Genomic DNA, 12,682 nt, shown 5'->3' with positions numbered 1-12,682 from the left:
TGTGTGAATGGGTGGGTGACTGGTTGTGTAAAGCGCTTTGGGGTCCTTAGGGACTAGTAAAGCGCTTTACAAATACAGGCCATTTACCATTTTATATACAACATGCCACATTCACCCAAACACACACTTTCTCACTACATTCATACACACTCACAACATACAGTCTGGAGGAGCCAAGGACTGAACCACTAACCCTCTGATCAGTAGGTGACCTGCTCCACCTGCTGAGCTAAAGACATCCGGTGGTAAATATGAGTAAACCCTCACTAGGTTTCGGATAAAGTGTACACTCAAAAACCTGTCAAATCACAAAAGCATTTTGTGATTGATCAGGAGTTTCCAGTCTGATTCCAGAAGATGCAAATGTTTACTGCGCGTAAATAAGTTTTATCGGTGTAATTCTGGGTTGTCCATCTAATTTTCATGTATGAGAAGCAGACTAATTTAAGGGGCTGAGACAAAATTCCCCCAGTCAAAGCAGAAACGGAAAAAGTTAACAGCCCTCAATTACGGAAGTGCTGCTCTGCCAAATGAAATATTTTACTTTATTTATGTATTTATACTAGCAAAGTGTAACTGTTGAAGTGTCTGAGTGTATCTGAGCATCTTTATAGCCTTAGATTTGGAGCTAGCAGCCAGTAATCAAAGAAATCCCCTATTAAATGTACTCAGTATTTAAATGATTGGTAATCATATATTACATTTATAATGATATAATATATAATTCTACGTTTTTATTATATAATAATATGCAATTATATTTATTATTTTATTTTATAATTCTGCTTTTATGACATTTTATTTTGAGCAGTGACGAAATGGGGGGTGTTTGATAAATTTAGCACAGTGAGCAGAAAACTACAGAAAATATCACAGAGTTTCCAAACTTACTTCCTCTTTCTCAGCTTTATAAACCCACACTCGACTTCGTTCGCTCAGACTTTCTCTCTTGCATCCTCACTGGTCCTCAAAGGTCAAAACAACCATCACGAAGATGAACAAGCCACTGCTCCTGCTGGTCGCTCTGACTTTCTGCTGTTGCATCGCGTCTCTGCATGGTAAGAAAACATTACTGCTTTAATTCAGAATATTTGTACAGTTTGGTATCTCACAGGAGGGCAAAATATACCATTTGATTTTGAGGTCATTATTTTATTCATATCTATCATCTTTAAATGTATTTTATCTTGTCTGGGTTCATCTGATGTCATACTTTAGTTATTCTGTTTAAAAATACATTAGACAGACAGATTGATAAATTATTGATCCCACAAGGGAAATTTTTATGTTACAGCAGCATGATAAAGAGTAAAATACTACAGTCTACAGCACTCAGCAAATGACACAGTTAAATAAAAGTGCCACAGGCGCCTGGTGAGCGGCTTATATTGAGATATTACAGGCATTTATATTTTTACATCAGTGATAAAAAACATAGTAGAAATGTAGAAATATTAAAATATTAGTAGAAATATGAAAACTTTTTCCTGTAGTTGAAAGTAAATATTGTTTTGAGTGTTTGAAGGTTATTACCCGAAGTCCATCTACTGGCTTCTTTGGGGCTTCTTACTGTTTCTTACTGTTTTCCTGTTTTCACAAACTCTTTCCTCCTAAAATAATATAAATGCTTCTTTTCAGGTTTTACTTTAAATACCTGCCACTGTAGAAAGACGACCATGAGACCTGTTTTTGCTAAGATGGTCAAGAAGATTGAGGTGACTCCTGTTTCAGGACACTGCCCCCGAACTGAAATCATGTGAGTATTTGCAAAGGTCACATTTTTAACGGTGCTTTTTACTCTCTACTGTAATGCGTCACAGTTTATATTGAAAGTGTCTTTAAAGATTGCAGAGCACAATAAAATAAAGCTTTCTATAGAAATGCTGTGGAAACTTACAAAAATGCATACATTTGAAACACTCAAGTGTACTATATGTAGGGATGGGTATTGTTTAGGTTTTATCCGATACCGGTGCCAAACCGGTACTTTTGAAACGGTGCCGGTGCTTAAACGGTGCTCAAACCGGTGCTTAAAGAATGGAGAACACAAAATTGGTCCAAAAACCTCTCATGTTCAGCTGTTTTTTTTGTAAAAGGATAACAATGTTAGCCTTTTCTGCAGCTATGGGGCATATATGGTATCACTCTTGGCTGGAAGCAGCTTAAACAATGGAAAAAACACTTTGTCCAAAAACCTCTCATGTTTAACTGTTTTCCACTTTTTCTTTGGTCATTTTAGCCTTTTTGGCCAGGGTGAAGGGAGTATCTGCCATCAAACAAGAAGACAGCCGCATGTAGCTATGATGATGTTTGCTAGTTCACCTTACATACATTAATGTAATAACGTGGTTAGCCTACTCAACATAAATTACACATGAACAACATTAAGCTACTCACGCAGAGAAGAACGGCTGCTGCTGCATCATCATCCTCATCATTTCTGCTACACTGGCAGGGCTAGGGGCCAGGACTCTCCTCTTCGGGTTTTTGGGGGATGTTGCTAACTCCGGGTCCGATAACAGGCACCACACCCGCAGTAGATGTGCTCGGTGTGAGGTCTCGCAGCAAGCCATCAAATAGGGCGCATTTCTCGGCTTTAAAAAAAAACCCGCTATACGTTGCCAGGTGTTTCATCGGATTTGAGGTGTTATCTCCTTTGACAGTATCACATTATCAGCTTAAAGCACTTGTTGCAGGCTGCTGAGTTTGCATCTTTTGCTGTGAAGTACAGCCAGACTTTTGAACGCTTCGTCTTGGGCATTTTTAATCTGTAGCTCTGCTCTAAAAGAACGTACGTACCTGGACCCGCCTACTATCCTCGGAAACGTAAAATGATTGGCTAGAATCTAAAGTGTATCACAGCTCAGAAATAAAGCACCGAAATGCGCGCTGCTTCCTGGTTCTGGTTACTACCGTTTATGTCAGAACCGGTGCCATCATGGCACCGGATACCGGTACCCATCCCTAACTATATGTACTTTATTGTTGAGAAATATACTTTATTACTTGAGTATTTTATCTTCATATCTTTAAGAGTTTTTCATTTTAAGCTTTTATAATGTAATTTTAAACTTTTTCACTGTTCTGTGCACCATGTAAATGTCTATAAAGCCCTTTAACATTTTGACATTATTGTATTATAACTTGCACTGATGATGATGATGCAAGCTTGAAGTTACCTGCTGACACACAGAACTGTGAACTAAGAGCAAAAATGAAACTTTTACTTCATGTCTTAGTTTTGTTTCTGCTTCAGTTTCAATCAAGCTTGTGCGGCGTGATAATTTCTCCATTTTTAAGTAATGTTTTGAATCTTCTGCTTTCTCAACAGGATCACTGTGAGGTCTGGTGCTAAGATCTGTGTCAATCCAGAGGCCAAGTGGTTTCCAGGCCTTCTCAAAACTCTGCAAAAGTGAGAATTTCTTATCAGTCATACACTTATCACTTTTACAATACATGCGAACATTTCATAGAACCGGCAGTTTTAATGTTTAGCTAACTTGCTGAAAAAATCCTGTTAACTTATTTTTTTGTATTATTTAGAGTTACTCTGATTATTAACTCCATCGTTTTTATTTTGAATTACAGGAAGAAGACCGTCTCAACCACTGGGCCACGCACTGCTTCAACAACTAGCTTCTGATCACACGGCAGATCCATTCCTCCCTTCATCAATGTGAATTACCTGTACAAGCCTGTTGTATTCAGCCCGAATACAGTTTCATTTTCTCGAGTGTTATCCTTTGATGACAAAGGTATAATTATTAGAAAATCACATAATCTGAATGTGATTTTTTTTATGCATGAAATTCTGATAGAATACTATTAAACTGCGCCACCTTACCATTGTAAGAATGTACTGAAGAAGAAAAAAGGACTGCAGTATTGTTGCACACTTTTCTCTTTTTTAATAGTTTGTATCTGTTAGTGTTGCATTACACATGTGTATAAGTACTGTTTAATTAAAAAAACTGGTTTCTCTAATACTATGACTTTAACAAATGCCACTTAATTTATGTAGACTTTTCAAACAGACATCAAACACATTACATCATTATATTTTCACCACTACAGAAAATAAACTCAAATATGAATATGAAGACTTACACGACTTTTGTTTAAATAGAAAAATGGGACTCTCTTATTAAATACTAATTTCAGCAAACTTGATGTGTATTTTGGACTCTTTTTCACCACTTGTCTGAAAGACAACATGGTTTTGTCGCCTTAATTATCTCCAATAAATACTTATGTAGTTTTTACTGTACTATAATGATTAATTATCTCACTTTTTTAACAGTTGGGGACCCATGACAAATGTGATAAGCTGTGATAAACCCTAAAGATTTCGCTCTTTCAAGAGCACTTTCACAGGATATTTATGTTTATGTTAGAGGACTGTGTATGAACATACACTGAAGAAGTTTAAAGAGCCAGATAGTCCCTTTGTTAGAGGGACTAAACAAAGACAGCAGCATAACCCACATTATTTAAACTTATTTTTTCTCTCTTTTTAAACATTTAAGTGGCAAACATGAGGCTAAGTTTGGCTTTGGTAAGAGCTGTTCACCACAGCTAAAAGTTTCCAGTCAGAGGAAGCTGACTGGGTGCTTCCTCCTGCCTGCGGTGGACGCTTGTTGGACTGGAGACCAGTGTGGTGAAGAACTGCTACCTCCTTCATTGATAACAGTTTTATTATTAGTCCTTTATTTATCCAGGTAAAATCTCTTAACATATTCTGTTAGTCAATGAGAGTAACGTATTCTGAATACTTTGGATTACTTAATATATTATCATGCTGTTTACAACTACATGAATGTACTATTGCTGTGTGACTTATTACTTTTACTGAAGGTTATTTGCCATACCAATACCAACCAGATTTTAAATCTTCATATAAAATGAGTAACAGTAGGTTGACATTAGGTAAGGCTGCACTTTTTGCAGCAATCTCGTATAGAAAACTATTCCGCACCTGTAAAACAGGTTCGCGGCTCCGAACCGTAAAGGCGTAAAACCCTAAAGGGACCTCTGGCTAATACATCCGGTTCCGTGTCAGGCTCGTAGCTGAAAACTAGCTTTACTTTGTTGTCTGGGTCAACTTTGCTAGCGAGAGACAGAGAGAGGCGTTGAAAGGCTGCTCCAACGGAGCTTATTGTTTCGGAGGAAAACACGAACACGGTGTACAGTCGAGTCTTAATAGCTTACTTACAACTGGGCTCGTCAGGCTCTCTTCTTGGCTGCAGTGGTTATTATTATATTTACATGCTTCCAGCTCCCGTTTCTGCTCGATGACAGCTCGTACTTTTCCTTTTTCTCCCTCCTCGCGCTCACAGACACATAACCGGTATGGCTATGCTTGTAACAGGGTGTCACTAAAGCCCAACCCGACCTATGTGCCTAGGTGGTTGGGGTACCTATTGTCCTGTCAGCATTCTCCCCGCTCCCTTTCTCTTCTGAAGAATTACAAAGGCTGCATACTAGTGATGTGTCGGTCGCGAACGAAACGGCTCCTTGAGCCAACTCTTTGAAGTGAACGACGCGAGCCGAGTGTTTTTTTTTTCTTTCTCTCACTTTTTTCCCGCTTCACTCCACACGTGAGTCTTGTGCTTGCACTGAGCAGAGGGGGGAGGAGTGGTAGTACTCGCAGTAGCACAGGAACAGAGGGGAGGGAAAGACAGAAAGAGAGCCAGGGACAACAACAAGACACAACATCGTCACATTAGAAAGGTATAGTAATCATCCACAACTATTTTCAGTTGCAGATGATAAAGGATTCAGAAAGTTTATTCATGCAGGTCCATATGACAGAGAATGTGCATCTTCTTTTTGTTTTGCATATTTTAAGTTATATTTTATTGTGTTGTGGTTTGCAGTGTTTTGTTTTATTTCACTTTAAATTTGTTTAGAAGGAAAAAGCTGAAAATTTAAATAGTTAAAAGTGTAAATGTAAATAGTTGTTTTTTGTATTATATAATTTATTTATTACATTTTATGTGGAGTGAATAAATACAAGTATATTTACGCTGGCTCCTAGAGACAAAGCACGTACAAACTCCAAAACATGTACAAACTCAGAAGCATGTACAAACTCCAAAATACATGCAAATTCCAAAACACAACGGAAGTGCTTCAGGATGCTATGGGCAGTGTTGAGCTTTTGTTACCTAGTAGCTACACAAGCCAGGAAGTACTAACAACCGGATTTGGTGTGTGGTAGGAACAGGTAAATGAACATTTTCTTTTTTTATTATTATTATTATTATTATTATTAATATTATTTGAATACATATGAGTATTTGTGTATAAATACACAAACAGTACACATATGATTTCAATTGTGTAATTTAAGTGATCTAGGTAGCTCTTTTTTGGAAGTTCAGTTAACGCTAGCAATGTGTTTTGGAGTTTGTACGTGTTTTGTATCTAGGGTCCACTCTATATATTTATACATATACATATGCATATATAAAAAACACGTTTGTTTTTTTTTACATTAGTAATTCCTTTTGTGCATAATTTTATATTGTTGTTGATAATAAATTAATTAAAGCAACAAAACAACCTGAAGAGCCGGTTCGGAGCTGGCTCTTTTTAGTGAGCCGAGCCGAAAGAGCTGGTTCTCTAAAAAGAGCCGGAATTCCCATCACTACTGCATAGGCTGTGTCCTGTTTGAATTTTGCATCCATATTTGGACAGGACAAAGGATTGGAAAAATAACCAGCTTGCTCTTACATGGGCAGGCCCTTAGAAGGGCAGGTCTATGAGTATAGACTCCATAGACTCCATTAGATGTTGGATGGCTGGAAACTTTCTTCAACTAAATGAGGAGAAGACTGAAGTTCTTGTGTGTGCTCCTAAAAATTTTGTACCTAGTGTTATGGAAAACTTGGGTCCACTAGCTACATCAGGTCTATCAGGAACCTTGGTGTTACTATTGACTCAGCTCTGACTTTGGATGCCCATGTAAAATCTTTGGTTCGCTCCTGTTTTTATCACTTGAGAAACATTGCTAATCTGAGTCCCATTGTATCGCACTCCAAATTAGAAATTGTCATTCATGCATTTCTTTCATCTCGGCTGGACTATTGTAACTCTTTGTTTACTTGTTTATGTAAAGCCTCTTTGGAGCGTCTGCAAGTTGTTCAGAACGCTGCTGCAAAGCTTCTGACCAAGTCCTCCAAGTTTTCCCATGTCACACCCCTGCTGATTCAGCTGCACTGGCTCCCCGTTAAATTCAGAATCCACTTTAAGGTTTTGACCTTGACTTTCAGGGCTCTGCATGGACAAGCACCAACATATATAAGTGAACTTTTACATCCATACATTCCCAGCAGGTCCCTGAGGTCATGTGACCAGGGCTTGCTTGCTGTCCAACACACGAGGCTGAAAGCAAAAGGCGACAAAGCTTTTGGAACTGTGGCCCCCAGATTGTGGAACTCTCTCCCTTTGAGCCTGAGATCTGTGGACTCAGTGGTCGCTTTTAAAAAACAGCTAAAAACTCATCTGTTTAAACTTGCTTTTGGTTGATTTTTATTTTTAGGTTTTAGCTTCTGTGAAGCACTTTGTGATTTTTATCTTAATAGGTGCTATATAAATAAAGTTTTACTTACTTATAGGGTGGCAGACAGCAAACGGCCTTCCGGTTTACTTCACTCATGGTGGAGCAAGCCTGCAGGCCGCAAGCCGGTCTTGCAGAGGCAAGCTGGTCTTCACCTCTCACTTTTGTCCAGTTTTACAGGCTGGAAGTCTCCGCTTCAAGTACTGGGCACTGGGTCCTTGACATAAGCTTGTCAGGCAATACTGGAGTCTCCATTTCGCATAGTGAGACGCTGAAATGAATGCTAGAAATGAGATCTTTAGGTAACTTGCGTAACCCTGGTTCTCAGAGTACCATGAGTAAGACATCTCATCTTTCGATGTTTTTTTTCCTCTCGCTACCTAGCCTGACCTGTCTCCCCAATTTGATGTTTGTGTATTGTATGTACGGTCGGCAAGGTCTGTCATCTCGGTTGTGGGCAAAAGACCTGCAACTGACAAATAAAGGCTATCTCATCTCTCATCTCATCTCACCAGACAGCCCTTCTTGCCGGGGCAAAGCAACAAGAGGGGCTTATCTTAAATAACAACTATGTAATAGCACAAGCTATTTAAGGGTGGGTGGCTCTGCCCCACATAATGATTGCAATCACCAGCCAATCAGGATTGGCAGAATGAGATAAATGCATCTGAGGAATATGCAGGGAGGCGCATTCCATAGTGACACATCTCACTCATGCAACTCTGAGAACCAGGTTTATGCAAGTAACCTAAAGTTAACACCGTTCATGTCATTCAGCCACACTTTGCTCCGCCCCCTACTCGCAGCTTCCTGCTCTACTGTGTTTAGTCGACCTGCGGTCACGTGACTAAGTGGCACTGAGTAGAGCCCTGAGCCCTGAGCAGAGGTACTTCCCTGCTGTAAATGAAAAAGTTGCTAACAGTGATGAATGTTGGACAAAGAGTCCCTGCTGTGCAAACCTTCATCGACTTATGTAAACACACAAAATATCGTAAAACAAGAAATAACTTTAATCCTTGGAAGGAAAAGAGGAGGAAGGAGATCCCTCAAACACGCTGATCCCCAGCACAGAGACAGAGGCCACTTTCAAAGTCCCTAAAGAGAGGCAGATATTATCCAAGTAGCTCATATAGTGGTGAAAGTAAAGTTTCAGTCATGACCGATGTCGTCTTTCAGCATTAGTTAATGTTAAAGTGTTATTAGTCATCACAGCTTTTACTTTATGAAGGGGGAAAGTATGTGCATAGGCCAAAACCTCAGCCCAAAGTAAAACAATGGCTTTGGATCCCTTTATTCCTTTCCCTCCTTTTTTCTTGATATTTTCACTTGAAAATGATATTTAAATTTAATTATAAGTATTTAAAAAAAAAACAATAAACCTAAAGCAAAACATTATTTAGGATTAATTACAGCAGCTCTACACTAAACCACAGTGTGGCATGCTGGGGAGACTTAAAAAATGAATCTTTAGGGTCCTCTTATGACCCACAAAAGCATTTTGTGACTGATCAGGAGTTCCCAGTCTGATTCCAGCAGATGCAAATGTTTACTGCGCGTAAATAAGTTTTATCGGTGTAATTCTGGGTTGTCCATCTAATTTTCATGTATGAGAAGCAGACTAATTTAAGGGGCTGAGACAAAATTCCCCCAGTCAAAGCAGAAACGGAAAAGGTTAACAGCCCTCAATTACGGAAGTGCTGCTCTGCCAAATGAAATATTTTACTTTATTTATGTATTTATACTAGCAAAGTGTAAGTGTTGAAGTGTCTGAGTGTATCTCAGCATCTTTACAGCCTCAGATTTGGAGCTAGCAGCCAGTAATCAAAGAAATCCTCTATTAAATGTACTCAGTATTTAAATGATTGGTAATCATATATTACATTTATAATGATATAATATATAATTCTGCATTTTTTTATTATATAATAATATGCAATAATATTTATTATTTTATTTTATAATTCTGCTTTTATGACATTTTATTTTGAGCAGTGACGAAATGGGGGGTGTTTGATAAATTTAGCACAGTGAGCAGAAAACTACAGAAAATGTCACAGAGTTTCCTAACTTACTTCCTCTTTCTCAGCTTTATAAACCCACACTCCACTTCATTCACTCTCAGACTTTCTCTCTTGCATCCTCACTGGTCCTCAAAGGTCAAAACAACCATCACGAAGATGAACAAGCCACTGCTCCTGCTGGTCGCTCTGACTTTCTGCTGTTGCATCGCGTCTCTGCATGGTAAGAAAACATTACTGCTTTAAGGCAAAATATTTGTACAGTTTGGTATCTCACAGGAGGGCAAAATATACCATTTGATTTTGAGGTCATTATTTTTTCATATTTATCGTCTTACTTTAGTTATTCTGTTTAAAAACACGTTAGACAGACAGATCGATAATTTATTGATCCCACAAGGGAACTTTTTATGTTACAGCAGCATGATAAAGAGTAAAAATACTACAGTCTACAGCACTGACACAGTTAAATAAAAGTGCCACAGGCGCCTGGTGAGCGGCTTATATTGAAATATTGTAGGCATTTATATTTTTACATCAGTGATAAAAAACAAAGAATAGTAGAAATGTAGAAATATGAAAACTTTTTCCTGTAGTTGAAAGTAAATATTGTTTTGAGTGTTTGAAGGTTATTACCCGAAGTCCATCTACTGGCTTCTTTGGGGCTTCTTACTGTTTCTTACTGTTTTCCTGTTTTCACAAACTCTTTCCTCCTAAAATAATATAAATGCTTCTTTTCAGGTTTTACTTTAAATACCTGCCGCTGTAGAAAGACGACCATGAGACCTGTTTTTGCTAAGATGGTCAAGAAGATTGAGGTGACTCCTGTTTCAGGACACTGCCCCCGAACTGAAATCATGTGAGTATTTGCAAAGGTCACGTTTTTTAACGGTGCTTTTTACTCTCTACTGTAATGCGTCACAGTTTATATTGAAAGTGTCTTTAAAGATTGCAGAGCACAATAAAATAAAGCTTTCTATAGAAATGCTGTGGAAACTTACAAAAATGCATACATTTGAAATACTTACGTGTACTATATGTACTTTATTGTTGAGAAATATACTTTATTACTTGAGTATTTTATCTTCATATCTTTAAGAGTTTTTCATTTTAAGCTTTTATACTGTAATTTTAAACTTTTTCACTGTTCTGTGAACCATGTAAATGTCTATAAAGCCCTTTAACATTTTGACATTATTGTATTATAACTTGCACTGATGATGATGATGCAAGTTTGAAGTTACCTGCTGACACACAGAACTGTGAACTAAGAGCAAAAATGAAACTTTTACTTCATGTCTTAGTTTTGTTTCTGCTTCAGTTTCAATCAAGCTTGTGCGGCGTGATAATTTCTCCATTTTTAAGTAATGTTTTGAATCTTCTGCTTTCTCAACAGGATCACTGTGAGGTCTGGTGCTAAGATCTGTGTCAATCCAGAGGCCAAGTGGTTTCCGGGCCTTCTCAAAACTCTGCAAAAGTGAGAATTTCTTATCAGTCATACACTTATGACTTTTACAATACATGCGAACATTTCATAGAACCGGCAGTTTTAACGTTTAGCTAACTTTCTATACAAAATCCTATTAACTTAGTTTCTGTATTTACCGGTCAAAAGGGGGGGGGGCCTTTTAGAACCAAAACTCATTTGCTTATTTTGAGTTATTCTGATTATTAACTTCATTGGTTTTATTTTTTAACTACAGGAAGAAGACCATCTCAACCACTGGGCCACGCACTGCATCAACAACTAGCTTCTGATCACACGGCAGATCGATTCCTCCCTTCATCAGTCTGAATTACCTGTAACAAGCCTGTTGTATTCAGCCCGAATACAGTTTCATTTACTCGAGTATTATCCTTTGATGACAAAGGTATAATTCTTAGAAAATCACATAATCTAAATGTGATTTTTTTATGCTTGAAATTCTGATAGAATTGATAAAAATACCTTTAAACTGTGCCACCTTAATATTTGAAGAAGGTACTGAAGATTGTTGCACACCTTTCACTTTTTTAATAGTTTGTATCTGTTACTGTTGCATTAAACGTGTGTATTTGTACTTTTTAATTAAAAAAAGATTTTTGTAATACCCACTGCTATGACTTCAATATGTGTCGTATCCCTGAATTTTGACTTTTTTAAAAAACAGAAAAATAAAGCACAGACAAGAAGAGTTTTCAAAAAATGACATTTTATTGCCTACAGAGGGTGTGAGTTGTTGGGGAGTGTCTCTGAAGATTTGTTTGTAACTGACAGGTGATGCTCACATATAAAATACAGATGGAGCCTTTGCAGAAGTCCTCACTTTATTCACGTAAATATCACAGCTTCAGGTTTTTCTATACGGCTGTTTTAGCTTCAGAGGCCATTTCATTTCCCACAGTCTGAACACTGGATGAAGCAGGTTTAAAATACTTATTTTATTTTTGTTGACACATTGTATTCATTATTTATTTATATGGAATTACGGATTATCTCAGAAAATAATTTAAACAGACAAAAAAAAATACATTCGACATGTTTTTGTCGCCTTAATTTTCTCCAATTAATCCTTATGTCGTTTTTAATTGTAGTCCAATAATTAATTATCTCACTTTTTTGAACAGTTGGGGACCCATGACAAATATCATAAGCTGTGATAAACCCTAAAGATTTCGCTCTAACGTAAACAGGATTTACATAAATATAAATTAACATTGCTAGAAAATGAGCTCCCGTTTGAGAGCACTTTCACAGGATATTTGTTTATGTTAAATAAACATGTAATCTCTAAATTTTCTCAGATTTAATCACTTTTTACGTGTCTTGGAATCCTGTGTCTTGTGAAATTTTCTACCAGAATCAAATTCGTGCATTTCCTTGATTTGAAATGTAAATTTTAGAAGCCAACAGGAATTCTACAAAGGAGAGATCTGCATTTCTCTCTTTTTTAGTCAGAGGAACTAAACTGAAATGACGTCGTCACCCACATTATTTTTTTCCTCTTTTTTTTAACATTTAAATTTACATTTTTTGGTTTTGGTAAGAGCTGTTCACCACAGCTGAACGTTTTCCAATCAGAGGAAGCTGACCGGGTGCTTCCTTCTGCCTGCGGTGGACGCT

At 37.5% G+C, this 12,682-nt stretch overlaps 2 protein-coding genes across 2 annotated transcripts; both read left to right on the top strand.

Annotated features, from left to right (window-relative positions):
• Positions 1-611: 611 nt before the first annotated feature.
• LOC146506207 (C-X-C motif chemokine 10-like) lies at positions 612-4,363 on the top strand. Its single transcript, XM_085181015.1, has 4 exons — positions 612-1,058; positions 1,639-1,756; positions 3,332-3,412; positions 3,589-4,363. The coding sequence occupies exons 1-4, from the start codon at positions 995-997 to the stop codon at positions 3,641-3,643; spliced, it is 318 nt and encodes a 105-aa protein (XP_085037141.1). The 5' UTR covers positions 612-994; the 3' UTR covers positions 3,644-4,363.
• A 5,181-nt stretch (positions 4,364-9,544) lies between these two features.
• On the top strand, positions 9,545-12,539 carry LOC146506206 (C-X-C motif chemokine 10-like). Its single transcript, XM_085181013.1, has 4 exons — positions 9,545-9,802; positions 10,321-10,438; positions 10,976-11,056; positions 11,283-12,539. Exons 1-4 carry the CDS (start codon positions 9,610-9,612, stop codon positions 11,335-11,337), a joined length of 447 nt encoding a protein of 148 aa, XP_085037139.1. The 5' UTR covers positions 9,545-9,609; the 3' UTR covers positions 11,338-12,539.
• The last annotated feature ends 143 nt before the right edge of the window (positions 12,540-12,682 follow it).

This window comes from Neolamprologus multifasciatus, chromosome 12 (genome assembly GCF_963576455.1).
Source record: "Neolamprologus multifasciatus chromosome 12, fNeoMul1.2, whole genome shotgun sequence".
Lineage (NCBI taxonomy): Eukaryota > Metazoa > Chordata > Actinopteri > Cichliformes > Cichlidae > Neolamprologus > Neolamprologus multifasciatus.
Note: the sequence above shows the minus strand (reverse complement) of the source record. Positions and strands in the feature narration are given on the sequence as shown.

Bases quoted from the DNA above. Each gene is read 5' to 3' on its own strand.
- LOC146506206 (XM_085181013.1), top strand. From the start codon at position 9,610: ATGTCACAGAGTTTCCTAACTTACTTCCTCTTTCTCAGCTTTATAAAC. The intron at 9,803-10,320 runs GTAAGAAAACAT...GCTTCTTTTCAG, and splicing joins TTGCATCGCGTCTCTGCATG to GTTTTACTTTAAATACCTGC. The intron at 11,057-11,282 runs GTGAGAATTTCT...TTTTAACTACAG, and splicing joins CTTCTCAAAACTCTGCAAAA to GAAGAAGACCATCTCAACCA.
- LOC146506207 (XM_085181015.1), top strand. From the start codon at position 995: ATGAACAAGCCACTGCTCCTGCTGGTCGCTCTGACTTTCTGCTGTTGC. The intron at 1,059-1,638 runs GTAAGAAAACAT...GCTTCTTTTCAG, and splicing joins TTGCATCGCGTCTCTGCATG to GTTTTACTTTAAATACCTGC. The intron at 1,757-3,331 runs GTGAGTATTTGC...CTTTCTCAACAG, and splicing joins TGCCCCCGAACTGAAATCAT to GATCACTGTGAGGTCTGGTG.